Below are 21,503 nucleotides of genomic sequence, written 5' to 3'. Positions count from 1 at the left end.
CCCAAAAACCCCTCATCTACTTCTGTCCACAGTGGTTCAGTCTTGGTCACTGTTTGGAGAAGGGACTGGTCTTTCTCAGTAACTGTCACACTCCTGATATGAGAAGTGAAACTGTGAATGTGTTTACCCAGAAGACTGTGAGCCGCAAAAGGCTACATTTTGCCACATTTATTACTCTGTGGTCGCACTAGTATGTACTCGCAAGTTATAACATGACAAAGGTTGTGTTTTAGTCTAATCTTTGTTCACAGTACATAAGACACTAAACCACAGCGCTAAGTCTGTCTGTAGGGCAGCCACAATCATGAAAACAAGTGAACCACCATAATTTTATGTAGTGTTGGCCTCATAATAGTGATATGTAGCCATTTATTAGTATTTAATATTACATCATGAAATTAATAACATGGTAAACAGTTCTCTTGGATGTAAAGGGTAAACAGTGGAAAATTATATATAACAAGAAAAGCACTCAGAGAGTGCAGACCTCTGTCAAGAGAGATCCCCCCCCATCACCACCAAAATTTAATCATTTCTTCCTTGTGTCAGTATCAACATTTCCTGAAAATTTCCTGAAAATCCATCCATAACTTTTTGAGTTATGTTGCTAACAGACAAACAAACATGCACGCACGCACACAAAGCAAAGCGGTCACAATACCTCCTTGCGGAGGTAAAAATAATAGACTTTTTATAATTAGTGGATAGAGGAACTGTGATGTAAATATTTGTTTCTGAACTGTCATTTTGAAGTTTGTGATTTGGCCATTGGCATGTTGGCTTTTTGGAGCCAGAGGTGACCATATTTGGACAAAAGGATCAGAACTACAAGAGCCCAATGAATCAGAGTTGAGCTAATGCTAAATATTAGCTTACTGACTCAACATAATGAAGGATTCCGTAACAAACTAATTTATGCTTTGGAAAAAAAATGTTTTATTAAAGGTAGGGTAGGAGATTTTTCCTGGAGTATTTTTTTACTATGTTGCTTAAAATCCCCTTCACACCCCGATTGCAACCAATTAATTAAATGCTCTAACACAACAATAAAAAAAAATTAGTCACCTGTGGAACGGACAGGACTGAAAGAACACCGTCCAATCATTTTAACTGGCCCATCGAAATGATTGAATGATGATATGTCTATCAAACTCAACTGCCATTTGCCCCCCCCCGTACGTACCCCTCTTCGTGCATGAATTGCACATTCTCAGAGGCTTGGAGCACTTATACAGGAAACAAAGTCAGAGCCAGAGCTTGGATATATATATATATATATATATATATATATATATATATATATATGTATATAAAATGAATGAGGTATGCATGGATCTGTGGAGTGTTTGGGGGGGGGGGGGGGGGGGGGGGGTTTGATGCCGCGCAGTGCTCATGAACCCTCAGTAACAAGCATTGCACGTTCCGGTACTCTGGAGGCGTGGCTTCAGGGGTAAGTCTGAAGAAAGGGGTTTGGACTTTTGAATTATGTATTTTCAAAGTGTAGCTTCCTTGAACCGTTTTTCCAGGACCTCCTACCCTACCTTTAAATTAACTGACACAGCGAAAGTCCGGCTTCTATCGACTTGAGATCTAAATTACAGAGGAAAAATGCGGGGCTGGAACACTTAGTAAAAGTTCCAAATAAAATAGATGCGACAGGAATAACAAGTGGAAAAGAATTTTTATGTCGTATTTTCGCAGAGAATAATCATTGCGATTCTGTAGTAGCCAGGGCTTTTTGCAGCCGCCCCCCAGTGGCTAACATCAGTATTACAACTTAAAGACACATTGCATTGGCTTTGTTTTGGAGCCGACGTCCTTGTTTTTTGGGATCAAGTGATTGAAATGTGACTCTCTATACACAAGTGAATTGAAACGAGCTCAAACAGACCCAAACAAGCAGTTACATAATAATTCTCGTGTTCAAATAATATTTTTGCAGCTTTTACACAGATTACATTACAATTTTTATGTTGCACTGACTTTCCAAACTGACCCAACCCCATATATTTATAGTGAACAACATGCACTATGTGGTTACTTTGGCCAATTACTCATTTTATGGATGTTTCTCTTCCACCAAGAAGAACAAATGTGTTACTCATCACTTCAGGTCCACCGTGGTGTTCAGTTCTTGCTCAGTTCATATGTGGTTTGAACATTTACAGTCTCCAGGCTGTTTTTCAACCCACTCTGATCTCTCACACCCCATGCTACTAGCAGGCTTTCACAACGGGTGGTCATACAGCATTGATGATGATACTCTGTTCATCTTCACTGCCCGTCCTCTCTCTACACTGCAACTACCAAAAGTACAGCAGAATACGCCAAAAATATCTTAAAAAGGGAGCCGTCCCAGTGGTTCGCTGAGTAGAGTTTGTACAATGTACAGCAGCAGCATGGGTTGGAATCATTGACCGTACGATGGAGGTCATTACCTTTTCATCATTCCTGCTTTATGCATCTCTCTCCAATGCAAAAACCTTTAAAATCAGGTCTTCAGTATGAAATGGGAAAAATAAATCAATGACAGGATTAACAAGTCAGTTTCCAATAACATATTAAGGAATATAGCTGAAAAATACTGAGGTCGTGCTCGCGTCATGACTTAGGATTGACCTGTCAGCAACAACCGAGCAAATGATCAATTATCAATCAATTCTTATCAATGTGTACTATAATAGTGCACATGGCTGCATTTACAGTTCACAGAGGTAGTCGGGCACATTTGAACTCACTTTTATAAAGACAGTGATTTCAGAGTCAAAATATTTCATTGCTGTCACATACAAGAACAAAAGAGCATACAAACTTCAGAAACAGCTAAAAGCTGACCTTAAAACACATAAATGAGTGAGTAGTATGGATAAAATAAATACAGAAAAGGCCAGATACCACATTCTGTGACCTAACAACTGCATATTTTCAGGTCTTCAATGTGAAATGGGAAAAATAAATCAATGACAGGATTAACAAGTCAGTTTCCAATAACATATTAAGGAATATAGCTGAAAAATACTGAGGTCGTGCTCGCGTCATGACTTAGGATTGACCTGTCAGCAACAACCGAGCAAATGATCAATTATCAGTCAACTCTTATCATGCGTACTATAATAGTGCACATGGCTGCATTTACAGTTCACAGAGGTAGTCGGGCACATTTGAACTCACTTTTATAAAGACAGTGTTTTCAGAGTCAAAAAAGTACAAATATTTCATTGCTGTCATTATACAAGAACAAAAGAGCATACAAACTTCAGAAACGTAGATAAAAACTGACTTTAAGACATAAATAAGTGAGTAGTAGTATGGATAAAATAAATACAGAAAAGGCCAGATACCACAGTCTGTGACTTAACAACTGCATATTTTCAATACCAATATTTGTGTTACCTTCCTCAGTACATAATTCAGGGCTTGACATTAACCTTTTCAACCCACCGACCAAACAGGGTCAGTAACTTTTTAAAGTCACTGGTCCTGATCCATGAGCTACGAGCCCACATATCACGCCTACTATTTTTAGTTTGGGCATGCACAGGGGATGCAGCATTGTTACTGCATTTACATGAATTTTGGCATCATTAACTGCAAAAAAAGCAAGTAATTGGCATGGTGAATGGGTCGTTTTTATGCATCTTTTATATTAAACAATATTACGCATGATTCATAACTTGCTTTTTTTCTAATTTCAGGTTGTATGTGCCTGCTTGGTATCCACCTTATACCACTTCATGTTTGCACAGTGACTTTAGTATACACATGTCCTTTAGCTTAAACCACCCTGTGTGTAGTATTGTGTCTGTGCACCTTTTTCTGTACAATTTCAAAATGTAACAGTGCTAAATAAAAATATGGGAGATCATATTGACTTTATGCAGCTGATTATTTAGTTTATTTCAAATACGCAGCAAAGGAGAATAATCCTACTTAGTCCTTATAAATGAAATAGATTATAAGAAAACAAAACCAAAACAAAAACCTATACGTATACATGAAAACAAAGTTTGACCTCATTTGCATATTCAAAAAGGCGTGGGAGGAAGTAGAACTTCATACTCAAACCCCTTCTTCAATTTTATACTGTGTATAAACCGTCTCTTTAAACCTCTTTTTAAATTGGCTGATGTTTGGACATTGTTTGAGCTCCACCTTCAATCTGTTCCATAATTTTACTCCATAAATTCAAACACAAAAACTTCTCCTTGTTGTTCTCACTTGTAAAGTTTTGAAATTATGTATGTATGTATGTTATAAAGACTGACAATGCTTACTTTGCACATAATTACAAAGAAATGACTGTAACTGAAAATTGCTAACATCCAACATTAGGCAGGTCAAATAAATTTACAATGAAGTACATGTATGCAATTTGCTGAGAGATTCACAAATGACTTGCCTTGATTGCAACTGAAATTAACAAATAAAATACTTGGCACAAAATTAATGAATAAAATAATTAATACGGTCCCTGTTTTTGTCAAGCCAACCATCATTATACATATAGTACATTCATTACAACCGTTTACAAATCTGTACAGTACACACGCTCATCTGTGTGATTGTGTGACAGACTAATAACACTGACTCTGTTCATTTCCAAAGCTGTGCTGCAGCCTTATCTGCACCTTCCACCACCACCACACCGCCTACAGGCCTGCTCAATCCATTTATTACATTTCATTTTCCCTGCTTTCATTTCAGTTTCACTATCACAAGTGACAAGAAATAGCAAATGAATTTAAACAAGGACTTACATCAACTTAATGTAAGTTCTAGATTTAAACATGTAGACACATTTCATTTCCATTTCAGTATAATTATGGGTTAAGTCTGGGTCTGATCACAAATCACAGAGAAAGCATTGGAAAATCACAAAGGACTGCCTTGTGAATTGTTAACGTAGACAAGCAAGGGACCAAATGCTGAGTAATTTTGTAGGTTTCTTGTTGATTTCTTTGTAAACTGCAGAATTGTCTAAATAAAATTTCTCTTTGAATAGAACATGTGCTTCTTACTTTGCCAAGTCCATTGTTCAGGCCATGTGGGGACAAAACCTCTTTTTCTCTTCTTTTGATCATATTCTTGATCAGACTTCTTCTTTTATGCTGCTGTTCTTCTTGTCTTTGTTGCTTTCCCAGGCTTTTGATTTGGTTTTGGGGCCTTTAAAAAGTTCATCTTAAGATTTTAAACATCAAATTCACAGTCATCGATGTGAGCCAGAGATGCTAATGTATTTTGGTGCTCAAGCGGCTGCTGTATTTATAGAAAATTAACAATCTGCACAGGGTAAATTTAGTACGACAGGTTTTACTACCGGATGTTTACATTGAAAAGAATGCAGTTGCGCAGTTGCGCATGCCCGATGGTTTGGAGCATGTGCGTCATTCTTAGGGGGTAAAAAAAAAAAACAAATACGGGGGTAAAAAGTGTACGTGACACCGGCGAGAAAAGGTATAATTTCTCTGTATCGGCAGTGGCCCGAACAGTTTTTGTATAATTTCTAAATACATTAAGTTCATGCAATTATATTCATTGTATTTGTATGTGTTTGCATGAACTTAAAGTAACTTGAGCATTGTATTTATATTAATTTAAAGAAATTTGATAACTCTACTTGTATAAATTATTATGTATTTAAAGACACTTGTACTCATTTAAAAGTTAGCTACTGATAACATGAGATAATTTGCATTACCTGTCACGTGATATCACAATTGGCACTCTACATAACAGCTGTGTGTGATGACCTGTCCCATGTCTGATGAGGGGCTGTGGCCTGAAACGTCACAACTGTGGTGAATAAATATTTTTTGGCAGCTCACAGGTTGTCAGGTTGTCTGATTCTTTCATCCACTGTTTTTTTTTTGGGATCTGTGCACCTTTTAGCGACTGGATGTGCGTGTCATCACCTTTTCCATCAGACTAGTGCTAACGTCGAGCCCTGTAATTATTCTAAAGTAAGTAAGTAAAGTAAATTTTATTTATAGAGCACTTTTCACAGACAGAGTCACAAAGTGCTTTATCAATTCAAATCAGAATCAAATTAAGTTTACAGAGACCCAACAGAATCCTTCAGGGGCAAACACTTGTGATTGGTGACAGTGGCGAGGAAAAACTTCCCTTTAACGGGCAGAAACCTGGAGCAGACCCAGACTCCTGAAGGATGGATGTCTGCCTTGACCAGTTGGGGTTAAAGAGAGAGAGAGAGAGAGTAAAGGAGGAGAAAAGAGAGAGCGATAGAGATATAGAGAGACTGGGGGGGGGGGGGGATGACACATGGAGTACGTTATGATGAATACATAGAGTGTAATCAGTCTGTGGTGGTCCTGGGTCAGGTGGGAGACTAAAAAGCCTTTTTGAACAGGAGGGTTTGGAGGTGTTTCTTAAAGCTCTGTACAGAGTCCATGGACCGTAGGTGTAGAGGCAGGCCATTCCATAGACGTGGTGCCACAGCTTTAAAAGACCTGTCACCGCGTGTGCTAAAACAGGTCCGTGGAACCATCAGCAGGTGTGTGGAACCATCAGCAGGTACTGTCCTGAAGACCTCAAGCTACGAGTCGAGCTGTAGGGCTGGATCAGAGAAGCAATGTATGCAGGGGCCTGGCCATGTAGGGCCCGGAAAGGTAGCACAAGAATTTTGAAATGAAGACGATATAGAACAGGAGCCAGTGGAGAGATTTAAGGATGGGAGTGATGTGGGTTCTCCTGTTTGTGCGGGTCAGGAGCCTGGCAGCAGAGTTCTGGACAAACTGTAGACAGGCCAGCTCCTTCTTGTTTAAGCATGTAAACAGGCTGTTGCAGTAGTCTGAGCCAGAAGATACGAAAGCGTGAACGATCATCTTGAGGACACCATAGATCTGAGTTTGGAGATGTTGCGTAGGTGGAAGAAACAGTTTTTGACTAGGTGTTTGGAGTAGAATTCTAAAGACATGTCCTGGTCAAAGATGACACCCAGATTCCTCAGTTTTGTCTTTACCGAGGAACTCAGGTCTCCAAGGTGATGTTTGATCCCTGGGATTGCACTGTCCGGGTCAGTGATGAGGGTCTGTGTTTAGCTGGAGTTCAGCTGGAGGCTGTTATCATTTAGCCACTGCTTCAGCTCTGACAAGCAGATGATTAAGGAACTCAGTTTGTGGGGCTCAGAGGAGTTAAAGGAGCAGTATATCTGGATGTCATCCACGAATAGATGATAGGAGACATCACTATACTGTCGGATAATGTGGCCAAGTGGGAGGACATAGAGTAAGAATAGGACTGGTCCCAGGACAGAGCCTTGGGGCACACCACACAGTAGATCCGCTGAGTCAGATTGGAAGTTGTTTATTGACACAGTGAAGCTTCTGCCGGTCAGGTAAGAGGAGAACCAGTCTAGCACATGACCTGACATCCCTACCAGGTCCCTCAGTCTCTCAATCATTATGGTATGGTCCACTGTGTCAAAGGCCGAGGACAGATCTAGCAGGACCAAGACCGTGGATTTCCCGGAGTCAGCCGCCATCAGGATGTCACTGGACACTTTTAATAGTGCGGTTTCTGTTGAGTGGCGTTGTCTAAACCCAGACTGAAAAGTGTCATAGATCTGGTGTGTCTCCAGAAAAGCTGTCAGTTGTTTAGACACTGCTTTCTCAAGGATTTTGGCCAATAGGGGGAGCTTTGAAATGGGCCTGTAGCTTTTGAAGTCTGTGGGGTCCAGTGTGGTTTTCTTTAGTTTAGGTTCTATGATGGCCTGTTTGAAGGAGCTGGGAAACAAACCAGTTGTGAGCGACAGGTTAAAAAACTTTGTGACCCATGGTCCAATAGTGTCAAAGACACCGACAAGGAGCTTATGGGGGAGGAGGTCTGCAGAGTTGGAGGAGGGTTTCGTTTTGGATAAAAGTGCTGAGATGTCCTCCAGTGTCACAGGGTCGAAAGAGGACCAGGTTTGCAGAGGGGGATCAGATAGGGTCAGACGGCCAGAGGGTGGTGGGATATTGTGTTTAATATCCCTGATCTTGTCTGTGAAGAAGTTTAGGAAGTCATTGCTGTCAGCTTTACAGAGCACAGGGGCAGCAGGGACAGCAGGGGACACAATTCTAAACACACACATTCTAAAGTGGAGGTGTGAATATTTACTGGCTTCACGATTCGATTTTTGTATCATAAAGCGTCTTTGGATTGAGAGCTTTCCCTACCTCTGGTGCCTTTTGTTTGTGGTGACTGTTGGCTCAAGTCAACATGACTATTCCCACCCCCAACTCTGAGCTCCTGCAGTCAATTAATCACACAGTTAATGTTGCCTCCATTCATTTATTTGGTTTATTTGTCTCAACCTTTGAAATAAAAAAAGAACTAAAATAACAATAAAAGTAAGAAGCCAATTACATATGCACCCATCAATGGTCATTAATCACAGAAAAAGTAACGCAATACAGTAAATTTAACACGTGTACAAATGAATCAACTCACATCACCACCAGTGGATTCGAAACAAAGTACCCAAAGCGGGGTCGACGCATTCTAGTTTAGTTTTATTTAGTTTTGACTCTTTTTTTTTTCTCTAATTCAGTTAGTTTTGATTAGTTTTTAGAGCAGGTTTGATAGTTTTATTTAGTTTTCATTTTTTTCTAAATGCTTAGTTGTAGTTTAGTTTTAGTTTAGTTGTAGTTTAGTTTTAGTTGTAGTTTAGTTTTAGTTGTAGTTTAGTTATAGTTTAGTTGTAGTTTAGTTGTAGTTTAGTTGTAGTTTAGTTGTAGTTCAGTTGTAGTTTAGTTGTAGTTCAGTTGTAGTTTAGTTGTAGTTCAATTGTAGTTCAGTTATAGTTCAGTTGTAGTTCAGTTGTAGTTCAGTTGTAGTTTAGTTGTAGTTCAGTTTTAGTTTAGTTTTAGTTCAGTTGTAGTTCAGTTGTAGTTCAGTTATAGTTCAGTTGTAGTTCAGTTGTAGTTTAGTTTTAGTTTAGTTGTAGTTCAGTTGTAGTTCAGTTGTAGTTCAGTGGTCTCTTTTCTCTTCTTCTCTGTGCTCCTATTCAAATCAATCCCAGACAGGACTCTGCTGCTTTAGTCTCCATGTTTCCAGGTAGAGTGGGGACCAGAAGACGACTGGAAACCACAAGTGAACACAAGTGACGGAGCAAAAAGTGTCGTATGGAGACAGCACAGAAAACTGAGAGAGACAAAGAAATCCATTGAACATCAATCTGACATTGACAAAGACCAAAACCAAGGGAATTTGATCCAGAATTTGTATCTGTTTTAGTTAGTTTAGTAAACACACAATACAGTTTCAGTTAGTTGTTGTTTTTTTTTTCTTTTAATTCTAGTTTTTATTTATTTCAGTGAACGAAAATGTTTTCTCAATTCTAGTTCTCATCATTTCATTAGTTTTCGTTAGTGATAATAACCTTGGGTTGAAGTGTGGACTTTAAGCCCCCAGACCATCAGGTTCTGGGTCTGGTTTGTGCAGCCTGGAGATGGTGTCCAGCTGCCTCCAACATCTAACCAGGGATCTGCAACAGTCCTGAAAACTTCACAGCATAATAACAACACAACCCGTCCTAGGCCGGACAGAGGCCCTGGGGCTGTCACATCGATCAGAGGGTTTTATGGAGCGGTTTGTGGCTTGTACAGAGTGTGTTTGGTGGTCTGAGTGCTGGTCTTCACAGTCTTAAAAACCACATAATGCGCTTTCGGACAAAACACATCTAGGGACTTGACAACTACAGACCTTTAGGATATTTTGAACTTCATGCACCATCAGTAGCGGCGCTAAAATAACGTAATACTGCCCAACAGTTGACGTGACAACATTCACAGATTATACCGTTTTTACTGTTAGATCTGCAACACTTACTACAACAAACAAATGAACACAGCAGTAATTTGAGATAAACAGAATCATTAAATACTAACACAGACCATTTTACTTCACAATGACTACTGTGACTCTTCATGCAATAGTAAGGCTTTATTTTGCTGATAATACTCCAGTGTTTATGTTAAAAAGTAGACTTTCTGGTTTTCTTACTGTTGTGGACTCAAATGCTAGACTTCATTGTCAGCCCTTTTTTTTTCCTACATTCTGCTTCCTTTTAAGGCCATTGTGTTTTTAAAATGGGGGCTTCTTTTGCAGCCTTCAACCTATATTTATGTCAAGGAAGGTTCCCCTTTTACTGTGAAAGAAACTAAACTGAAAGAGGAGGTAAAAAAAGCCACTTAAAATGGCGTTTCTGCATTTCCATTTCTGCAGTGTGAAGACAAACAAAAGGGGTAAATCCTCCAACTGTTACACAATGAAACCACCAATACATCAGTCAGCTGTAACATTATGACCAGTGAAAGGTGAAGTGGTAATGGACCTTATTCTTTTAGTATAATGGCAGCTTTCAGTCTGAATATATCGTCCTTTAAGTTGATGTGTTGGAAGCAGCAAAATGGGTAAACAGAAAGACCTGAGCAGCTATGAGAGTATCTTCAAAACTGTAGGTGTTTCCGTCTGCAGTGATTCACACCATCAAAAAGTGATCTAATTAGTTTTGGCTGTTCTCAGACTGTCGGGAATATACCTGCAACATTACAGCGTCCACTGGAACTTGGAATGATCATTGCTAAGAGACTGTCTCCAAACCCTCCATCTGTTCATGGGTCAATAATATGTTGTCATTAATACAGATGGAAAAGCTCAGGTCTTTGAGGACCTGTTCTGTCAACACTTTGTCAGATGCTTGGACTCCGTTTCTCGCACACTTAGAGGAAGTTCATTTGGAGTAGGGTGTATATCTGTGGACCAGTCTTCAGCCTCTGCTCCTCTTTCTTTTTTTCTTTGAACAAGGACTGACTAGTTAATTAATTGATCAGTTACACACATCTGAGCCTTTGTGTTTTTTTTTGTTTTTTTTTATGGGGGTGTTTTGGGTTTTTTTTGTGTGTGTATGTTCTACATAACTGAAATCTGTAAAATAAAATATTATCCCAAAAAAAAAAAAAAAAGTGATCTAATTAGTCCTCAAACTGTATCTTGCTCATTTTTGATTGTTGGCTTGTTCATTGGATCTAAGAGATGAAAAAGAAAATAATACTGTACAAATTATAGTGAATGTATTTCACCTGTCACTTTTTCTGCAAATTTACCTGGACACTTCCACATGTCTCACATAACTACTTTTTCAGTCTGTGAACATTTTTGTCCAGATGTGAAATAACTTTGCGTCAGAGTTACATTTATCAAACCATCTATAGGTTTCCAATCAGTGAAGTCATTCCAGTGTGTGATGGTTAATTTAGATCTTCATTTGAGAAGTTGTTCAACCAACCAGGCCCTGATGGCTGGCTCTGCAGGGGGACATAAGAGATGAAATTCATGTCTCCATTTTAATATTAAAGAAGTCACTCTTCTATTTGGACAAGTGAAGAATGCATATGACTCAGACAATTGCTGATGGGGATGCAGCAGCGCAGTATCTAGCAGGCTTCTGTGTTCAGTTCCATATTTGGGTTGGTTTCCTCTAATTCTCCCATCAGCTGCTGTTCCATCACTGCTGTTATTCATTTGTCTTTATAAAGATGTCTCACTACTACCTACCAAGGTTATTATCCATAACGAAAACTAACAAAATGACAAAAACTACAAATGAAAGAACATTTTCGTTAACTGAAATAAATAAAAACTATAATTAAAAGAAAAAATTATAACTAACTGAAACTGTATTGTGTGTTTACAAAACTAACTAAAACGTATAAAAAGTATGGATAATGTTCCCAATGTCAGATTGATGTTCAATGGATTTCTTTGTCTCTCTCAGTTTTCTGTGCTGTCTCCATACGACACTTTTTGCTCCGTCACTTGTGTTCACTTGTGGTTTCCAGTCGTCTTCTGGTCCCCACTCTACCTGGAAACATGGAGACTAAAGCAGCAGAGTCCTGTCTGGGATTGATTTGAATAGGAGCACAGAGAAGAAGAGAAAAGAGACCACTGAACTACAACTAAACTACAACTGAACTACAACTACAGTATAACTAAGCATTTAGAAAAAAATGAAAACTAATAAAAACTATCAAACCTGCTCTAAAAACAAATTAAAATGAACTGAATTAGAGAAAAAAAAGTCCAAACTAAATAAAACTAAACTAGAATGAAAAATCCAAAACTATTATAACCTTGCTACCTATTAGGGCTGCTCGATTATAGAAAAAAAAAAAAATCACGATTATTTTAGCAACAATTGAAATCACAATTATTAAAAACGATTATTTGTTAACCTTAAAGTTGTTTATTTTTTTCTTGCAAAACAATGTAAAATATACTCTTTAAACATAAATAAAGCTTTTAACCACTAAAACAAAGTATGTTCAATTTTGTCTGAAACAAAAAAATCTTTGAATGCAAATAAGTGTACTGTAAATTCAAGTATGTTTCCTTTTGTAAATAAATAGTGCACTGGAATTAAACTGCTATAGACTTGCCATAGAACTGTAGCAATAAAAAAAAAAAAAAGCTCACGTAAAGTGCAAATTATAAATTCAAGTATGTTCAATGTAGTATGAAACATAGTAAAGTCAGTGGCATGCTGTGAGGTTTCAGTTCAGGCCTTCTGTATACATCAGCCATCTAGAATACGTACGTTAGGGTTATACGGGTTAGGTTAGGTTAGGTTAATACGGGAGTTACAGCGTAAAGAGATTCGGAAACTGAAGACTGCATTGTGGACGAAGTTGTAACCGGAGTTGTTTTTATGTGTTTTAGTTTTTCATAAGATTCCGATAAAGGTGGCGGTGGTTAAACTTCAGATGGTTACAAAGGTTTGTTGTGTTAGCGGTCGGTGCGGACACAACTACGAAACACTTTTTGAACCTGATGTGTTTTTGCTCTCCGTCTTCTTCATCAAACCCAAAGTGATTCCATACAATTGAATTGGACTTGCCTTTTTTGTTTACCAAGCCCTTCTGCTGTGATTCTCCTGCTGTTTTTCCAGACCGCTAGGTCCAACTGTCCTCTTGGGGTGGACCTGCCGGCTAGCAGCAGCAGTAGCTTAGAGGGGGGCGGGGCAGAGCAGCTCATGGGAGCTTGCGTGCGCGTGAATTAAAACGACTCAAAATTAATAATAGTTTTTTCTCGATTACATAATTTTTGTAATCGTTGCGTGTAGTAATCGAAATCGTAATTGAATTTCGATTAATTGCACAGCCCTACTACCTATACCCTTTTTTTTTGCTCTCCTAGATTTATAATTGCTGATACTTGACCTGATAAAGGGTTGACAAAAGAAACACATCTGAATTTCAGTTTTTATTTAACTTTTATTTAAGCAGGTTGGTTCTATTGAGATGGGGGATCTGGCCAAGACGGCAGTACAATAATAAAAGCATTTGCAAATATAGAGGAGAAGAAACTGTGAATTACCTCATAAAAGCATTATTATATATCAGACAAATTCACAAATACCAGGTTTGACAGATGCAGTGGGAGCTGATCTTAGCAGATGCACTAACGTTAGCTAGCACCAAACTTTGTTTTTCCTCCTTCTATTAATAACTTTACTTTTCAGCCACTTCTTTACTGTTAAAGGAGTGATATTTTGCTTTTTTAAATGGAATTCTTCATTTTCAAGCATTTCCCTGTGGTCTCCATAAACTGTAAATGCTCTGCTTGGCTCTGAATTCTTCATTCATTCAACTCCACAGGTCCATCTTCAACACTATTTCTGACTAATGACACCAGAAAGGTGGTTTGGAGCGCTGGCCCTTTAAATGCACATGACCCCGCCCCCTCCAGGTTATTGGCTGTGCTGCTCTGTCCCGTTCAACCAACAACTGAACATTTTAGCTAATCTGCTCAAAGTTTGGACATATTTTCAGTTTTTACTGCAATCGCTGCTGCTGATAAACAGTTCTGTCGTACTCGGGGAAATGTTCGTCTGAAGTCTGGACCTTATATGTGCAAATGTTGTGACGTAACTAGTTAAAAAATGTAACCAATTAAGAAGGAATTAAAACGGATTGTAGAAATCCACTGGATTTTTACCGGAATGAATCTAAAGATAGCTTTGCAGCAGCTGGAGGGTTCAAATTCAAACTCTGAACTATTAGAGTCCAAATACACAAATAAATGAACTGAAGGGCTAGCTAAATATGTCCTCTTTAAATATAAAGTCCTAGAATGACAACTGAGTGTGTTTTATGGACAGTGCTGCAGCAGACTGAATACAAATGAATGAACAGAAGTGGACCTGGAAGTAGGAAGGGATGTCTTGACCTAACTGAATTAGAGACGCAGGTAAAAATGCAGAGACTGAATATCCTTAAGTGAGTTAAGCTTCCATTTCCGCTAAACTGAGGAGCAACATTACATGTTTGAAGGGTTTTTAGGATCTCTTCCTCTTTTGTGCATCTCATACAAAGGTAAAGTGCTTTCACTGCATAATGACCGTGTTTTTTAGGAGCAAACACAGGAGAGAAATGTTCCTTTTAATATGCATTAGTTTGTTTTTCCCATTACCTCATTATTTTTTAAATGTTCAGGCTTTAAATCAATGCACTCAGATTTAATTTAGTTGTCATTGCGGTGCATAAATAAAGCTTATGAATTGCTTTTTGGTAATTATTTTTAGCAGCTTTTCGTATTTATTTATATGCTCTTAACCACCTGATTTACTCCAGGAGCAGAGTTTTTACTGCAGCCACAAGCAGGTACGCCCTACGACAGATATGCATGAGGACACGCACCGCAGTTTCATTTCCTGGAGAGAGCATCCCGTACAGTTTAGTGGATGAGTCATCACAGCCTCATGGGGAGGGCTCAGCTTTGGCTTTGAGCGTTTTTCACAATGAACTCGTGGAGCCAGCAGAGCTAGAATCGGTCTTCGTCTCTCCCTCAGATAAATACACCTCGACTTCCTAATTGTCAGCAGATGGTCAGAAGGTCCTGGCACATGATGTGTGTGTGTGTGTGTGTGTGTGTGTTGTGTTTCACTGAAATAGGTCAGGCAGGCGGAGGAGGAGGTTGTGCTTTTGGCTGCTGTGGTGTATTCATCAGTATCCCAGCATGTTGACAGGTTTGTATTATTATGTATGTAGCCTGTATATATTATTATAGGCTCACATTTAGACTCAGCTGTCCGTCTGTCATTCTGCCCTGTGCGGCGAGGACATGACGCCGACAGCTGATGGTTATAGATGAGGGTTGCTATGAAGGTAATCTGTGACAAATGGTGCATTGATGTCAGTGGAAGCAGCAAGTGTACACGCATGTCTGGAAGGATGAAGGTGGGATCTTTGTTTATATAAAGACGTATGACCTTTAGTCACACATGGCTCCCTTTAGAACAGGGCTGCCAAACATGCGGCCCGGGGCCAAATGTGGCCCACCAAAGGTTCCAATCCGGCCCCTGGGATGAATTTACAAAGTGCAAAAATTCCACAGTCAAAGCTGTCGAACTGATTTTAGTTGCGGTTCCACATACAGACAAATATGATCTACAGTCAAATAATAATCATCTACAAAAAAGAATGACTACATGTTTTCTTCTCAGTTTGTGAAAAAAATCTTACATTATGTCTATAAATAATGACAACTTCAAATTTTTGTCTTTGTTTTAGTGAAAAAATAACATTAAATTATGAAAATATTTACATTTACAAACTATAAAATGTCAATTACCTGAACAAATATGAACAACCTGAAATGTCTGATGAAAAGTGTTGTGCCTTTGTAGATCTGATCCATAATGCACATGTACACATGATAAATTGAGGCATGATATTGTTAAAATTGCACTTATTTTCCTTAATAAATTTCAGTTTTTTCAGTTTATTCACATCTTTTTTGTTTGGATAGTTTATAAAAGTAAGTATTTTCATAATTTAATAGGGTTTTTTGCACTAAAACAAAGACAAAAATTTGAAGTTGTAATTATTTATAGGTTATTGTGCTATTATTTTACCGGACCGGCGCAGTTGAGATCAAATCAGGCTGAATGTGGAACCTGAAACAAAATGAGTTTGAGAGCCCTGCTTTAGATGTTGGAGACCAAAGAAACTGAAGTGAAATTCATCAGACTGAAGTTGAAGTAAATGCAAATGTTCTGGAGGTGCAGTATTAATGTGGTCCTGGGTTTGTTTCTACTGCTTCTTAACATTGTACGGATGAAATGTAATAGGTTAAATATTACTAGTTATGCTCCTCAGTGCAACAAATGATGTGACTTTTTACATTAATAAAGCTGACAAATTCAACAGTGTGGACCTACAGCACATTCCAGTAGAGTTTCAAGCCTCAAAGACCTGAACATCCACTGGCTTCCAAAAGCATCTACTGATCTAAAATGTTGAATAATCTTAGGACCTCTAATCCTATCAGTCCATGTAAATAACTGGGGTAAAATACAGTTCGTCCTCTTTTCGTGGTCATCATATATGACCCATTTGGACATTCAGAGGCTCCATAGTTACCATGGAAACACTGTCATCTTCTACAGCATTGATTCATCAGTAAAACCCATGGAGTCTGACCAATGACAGTGGTTGTAAACACTTGTTTTTACTTTAAAAAAAGTCAGTTTTTTTTGTCAGTTTTCTCTGTTTTGATATAAAAGCCATTGAATTTTCGGAACATTTACGTGGTCAGTAAAGTGAATAAAGGGAAAATACTTGATTTCTGCTGAAAAAATGCAGAGGATAATATTGGCTACAAAATAAAAATTGGCTAATAAAATAAATACAGTTCTAGTTAAAGCACTTAAAAGAACAACGTAAGATCAGTCTCCAGCACCCCCACAGCCCTCCCAAGTACTAAGCATTTCAGAAAAGGAATTAAGTAAATGTCATTTTTAACCAAAACACACCCAGTTTTCTCTAAACAATGTGTGTTAGGTGAAAAGAGCCGTTTTTGTCAGTCCATCATGTTGCTTATTCCAACACTGTTACGATTCTCATTCAGTTTATTATTAAGAGTAATGGACTCTGAATACAGTGATGAATATACTTCTGTACTTCTTGCTGTTTATGCGAGACTATTTTATTAGTACTACATTTGCGACTGGAAAATGTGGGTCTGGAAGTGAAACCACAGTTGAGAACAAGAAAAGCACTCAGAGAGCGCAGACCCCCACCAAGGCAGAGCAGTGCCCCCCCCCCCCCCCCCCCCCCCATTACCACCAAAATTTAGTCATTTCTTTTTTGTGCGAGTATCAACATTTCCTGAAAATTTCATGAAAATCCATCCATAACTTTTTGAGTTATCTTGCTAACAAACAAACATGCAAACAAACACACAAAGCAAAGCGATCACAATACCTGCTGGTGGAGGGAACGAGTGCTTTAAAGAACCACATTAACCAGTAGTCATACTCAGTTTACTGACGATAACTAGTTCTCATTAAGGTTCTAAGAGTTTTGGATTTTTCATTATAGTTTAGTTTTATTTAGACTTTTTTTCTCTAATTCAGTTGGTTTGAATTAGTTTTTAGAGCAGGTTTGCTAGTTTTATTAGTTTTTATTTTCTTCTAAACGTACCTGCTAGGGTCATAGTGGGAAATATTTTTAGATTGAATTATTGTGTCCCCATTCAATATGTTTCGCCTTTCTTCGTAGCTCCGTATACAGGTAACTGGCAGCACCATGTGAATGCAGTGGCTACTCTGTAAAGCCCAAGCAGACATTGTGAAGGAATGAAGCGGGCTCCATAGTATGGAGCTGCGAGGAAAGGCAAAAGGTATTGCATGGGGATGCAATAGTTCAGTCTATAAATATGTTCCACTATGACCCTGGCGGGGCTCCGTATAAATGCTTAGGTTTAGTTGTAGTTCAGTTGTAGTTCAGTTGTAGTTCAGTGGTCTCTTTTCTCTTCTTCTCTGTGCTCCTATTCAAATCAATCCCAGACAGGACTCTGCTGCTTTAGTCTCCATGTTTCCAGGTAGAGTGGGGACCAGAAGACGACTGGAAACCACAAGTGAACACAAGTGACGGAGCAAAAAGTGTCGTATGGAGACAGCACAGAAAACTGAGAGAGACAAAGAAATCCATTTAACATCAGTCTGACATTGGGAACATTATCCATACTTTTTATACGTTTTAGTTAGTTTTGTAAACACACAATACAGTTTCAATTATCATTTTTTTCTTTTAATTATAGTTTTGGATTTATTTTCAGTTTGGTTTTTTATTCTATTCATTCATTCATCCATCCATCCATTCTCTTCCGCTTATCCGGGGCCGGGTCACGGGGGTAACAGTCTAAGCAGGGACGCCCACACTTCCCTCTCCTCAGACTCCTCCTCCAGCTCTTCCGGGGGGATCCCGAGGCGTTCCCAGACCAGCCAAGAGACACAGTCTCTCCAACGTGTCCTGGGTCTTCCCCGAGGTCTCCTCCCGGTGGGACATGCCCGGAACACCTCCCCAGGGAGGCGTCCAGGAGGATCTGAAACAGATGCCTGATCCACCTCAGCTGGCCCCTCTCGACGCGGAGGAGCAGCGGCTCTACTCCGAGCTCCTCCCTGGTGACTGAGCTCCTCCCCCTATCCATAAGGGTGCGCCCAGCCACCCTGCGGAGGAAGCTCATTTGGACCGCTTGTATCCGGGATCTTGTCCTTTCGGTCATGACCCAAAGCTCATGACCATAGGTGAGGGTAGGAACGTAGACTGACCGGTAAATCCAGAGCTTCTCCTCTCGGCTCAGCTCCTTCTTTACCACAACCGACCGGTACAGCGACTGCATCACTGCAGACGCTGCACCGATCCGTCTGTCAATCTCACGCTCCATCCTTCCCTCACTGTGAACAAGACCCCAGATACTTAAACTCCTCCACTTGGGGCAAAGACTCCCCACCGACCCGGAGAGGGCAGACCACCTTTTTCCGGTCGAGAACCATGGTCTCGGATTTGGAGGTGCTGATCCTCATCCCGCTCGCTTCACACTCGGCTGCAAACCGCCCCAGGGCACACTGAAGGTCCAGGTTCGATGAGGCCAACAGGACAACATCATCTGCAAAAAGCAGAGATGAAATCCTGTGGTCCCCAAACCGGACCCCCTCCGGCCCCTGGCTGCGCCTAGAAATTCTGTCCATAAAAATTATGAACAGAACTGGGGACAAAGGGCAGCCCTGCCGGAGTCCAACATTCACCTGGAACAGGTCTGACTTACTGCCGGCAATGTGAACCAGGCTCCTGCTTCGGTCGTACAAGGACCGGACTGCCCTTAGCAAAGGGCCCCGGACCCCATACTCCCGAAGCACCCCCCACAGGATACCACGATGGACATGGTCGAACGCCTTCTCCAGATCCACAAAACACATGTGGACTGGTTGGGCGAACTCCCATGAACCCTCAAGCACCCGATGGAGAGTATAGAGCTGGTCCAGTGTTCCGCGACCGGGACAAAAACGACATTGTTCCTCCTGGATCCGAGGTTCGACTATCGGTCGGATCCTCCTCTCCAGTACCTGGAATAGACTTTCCCTGGGAGGCTGAGGAGTGGGATCCCCCTGTAGTTGGAGCACATCCTCCGGTCCCCCTTCTTAAAAAGGGGAACCACCACCCCGGTCTGCCAATCCAGAGGTACTGTCCCCGACCGCCACGAGATGTTACAGAGACGTGTCAGCCAAGACAGTCCCTGCACATCCAGAGACTTAAGGTACTCAGGGCGAATCTCATCCACCCCCGGTGCCCTGCCGAGTTGAAGACCGCACTGACATCGGGTTCTGCCAGACGTTCCCAACAGACCCTCACAACACGTTTGGGCCTGCCGAGTCTGTCCGGTTTCCTCCTTCGCCAGCGGATCCAACTCACCACCAGGTGGTGATCGGTTGACAGCTCTGCCCCTCTCTTCACCCGAGTGTCCAAAACATGTGATCGGAGGTCTGATGCCATGACAACAAAGTCAATCATCGACCTCCGACCCAGGGTGTCCTGGTGCCAAGTGCACTTATGGACCTCCTTGTGTTCGAACATGGTGTTCGATATGGACAAACTGTGACTAGCACAGAAGTCCAACAACAAAACACCATTCAGGTTCAGATCAGGGAGGCCGTTCCTCCCCATCACCCCCCTCCAGGTCTCACTGTCGTTGCCCACGTGAGCGTTGAAGTCACCCAGGAGAACAATGGAGTCCCCAGTCGGAGCACCATCCAGCACCCCTCCCAAGGACTCCAAGAAGGCCGGGTACTCTGCACTGCTGTTCGGCCTGTAGGCCCAGACAACAGTGAGGCACCTGTCCCCGACCTGAAGGCGTAGGGACGCGACCCTCTCGTTCACGGGGGTGAACTCCAACACATGGCAGCTGAGCTGAGAGGCTATGACCACGCCCACACCAGCCCACCGCCTCTCACCGCGAGCAACGCCAGAAAAGTGGAGAGTCCAGCCCCTCTCGAGGGGTTGGGTTCCAGAGCCCAAGCTGTGTGGAGGTGAGCCCGACTATATCTAGACGGTATCTCTCAACCTCCCTCACAAGCTCCGGCTCCTTCCCTCCCAGTGAAGTGACATTCCATGTCCCAAGAGCTACACTCTGTGTCCAGGGATCAGGTCGTCGAGCCCCCCGACGTCGACTGCCACCCAATCCACAATGCACCCGGCCCCTATGGTTCCCTCAGCAGGTGGTGGGTCCACCACCTGTTTTTTATTCTAGTTTTCGTCATTTTGTTAGTTTTCATTGACGATAATAACCTTGGTTCTCACCCAGCTATGAGGTTCAGTTCCTTTTATTTCTCTGACAGAATCCACTCACAGAGACTGGAACTGGATCAGCTGATGTACCAGAATAAAACACACTTTCACACTGGTTTAGTTTCCTTTATTTTTGACTATAATGTGTAACGCATTGATCCGTGCATCCGTGTGGTTTTGTTGTCATGATAAAGTGAAAGTATCCCTCGGAGTCCTGGTCTAAAAGATTGTTTCAGAGCCAGAACATAAACACCATGGGTCAGAAATGTTCATGTGTGTTTCAGAAAGTGAAGGTAAAGTGTTTTAATGACTTGCTAGCAGGAGGTGGTAGCAGATTGCAGCAGGCTGGAGCAGTCTGATAAAATATATTGTGGAGTTTGTGTAAAGGCTCAGAGGTGTGTGATGTAGTTTGGCTTCCTACTTCTACTTAATCTTTGTTAGCTGTGTGTGCTGTGAATACCCAATGTGTGGGTGGTGTTTCCTCCTTAGATAGTGATATGTTTCAGATTTACTGAAATAAATGGGTCTCGGTAAACAGCAGCAGAGTTTGCAGAAGTTTGACAGATGGAGAAAACAATGGCTGTGAAGAATATTGCACAAGCTGACAAACTCGGTGGAAAACACAATGGAAACGGTTTAACTCCAAACCCAAATAATGTGACTTTCCACGTATTTATTTAGCAGTGATTGGATTATTTGTCTTTTTGTGTTTCCTTCAGGCTTCAAGTGCCCCGTATGCTCCAAGTTTGTCTCTTCTGATGAGATGGATCTGCATCTGGTCCTGTGTTTAACCAAACCCAGAGTGACCTATAACGGTAAAGGACAACTGACCCTATCAACACACAGGCGTATTACACAAAAACACCCAAAACACCT

General features: G+C 40.8%; 1 protein-coding gene across 1 annotated transcript in view; it reads left to right on the top strand.

Annotated features, from left to right (window-relative positions):
- znrf2b (zinc and ring finger 2b) overlaps positions 1–21,503 on the top strand; it is a 97,799-nt gene that overhangs the window by 37,268 nt on the left and 39,028 nt on the right. The window contains exon 2 of the mRNA XM_030158893.1: positions 21,347–21,442. Coding sequence (XP_030014753.1) covers positions 21,347–21,442 — 96 coding nt within the window. The remainder of the gene's footprint in view (positions 1–21,346; positions 21,443–21,503) is intronic.

This window comes from Sphaeramia orbicularis, chromosome 16 (assembly GCF_902148855.1).
Source record: "Sphaeramia orbicularis chromosome 16, fSphaOr1.1, whole genome shotgun sequence".
Lineage (NCBI taxonomy): Eukaryota > Metazoa > Chordata > Actinopteri > Kurtiformes > Apogonidae > Sphaeramia > Sphaeramia orbicularis.
The sequence above is the reverse complement of the archived record's forward strand: the minus strand, read 5'-3'. Positions and strand labels throughout refer to the sequence as shown.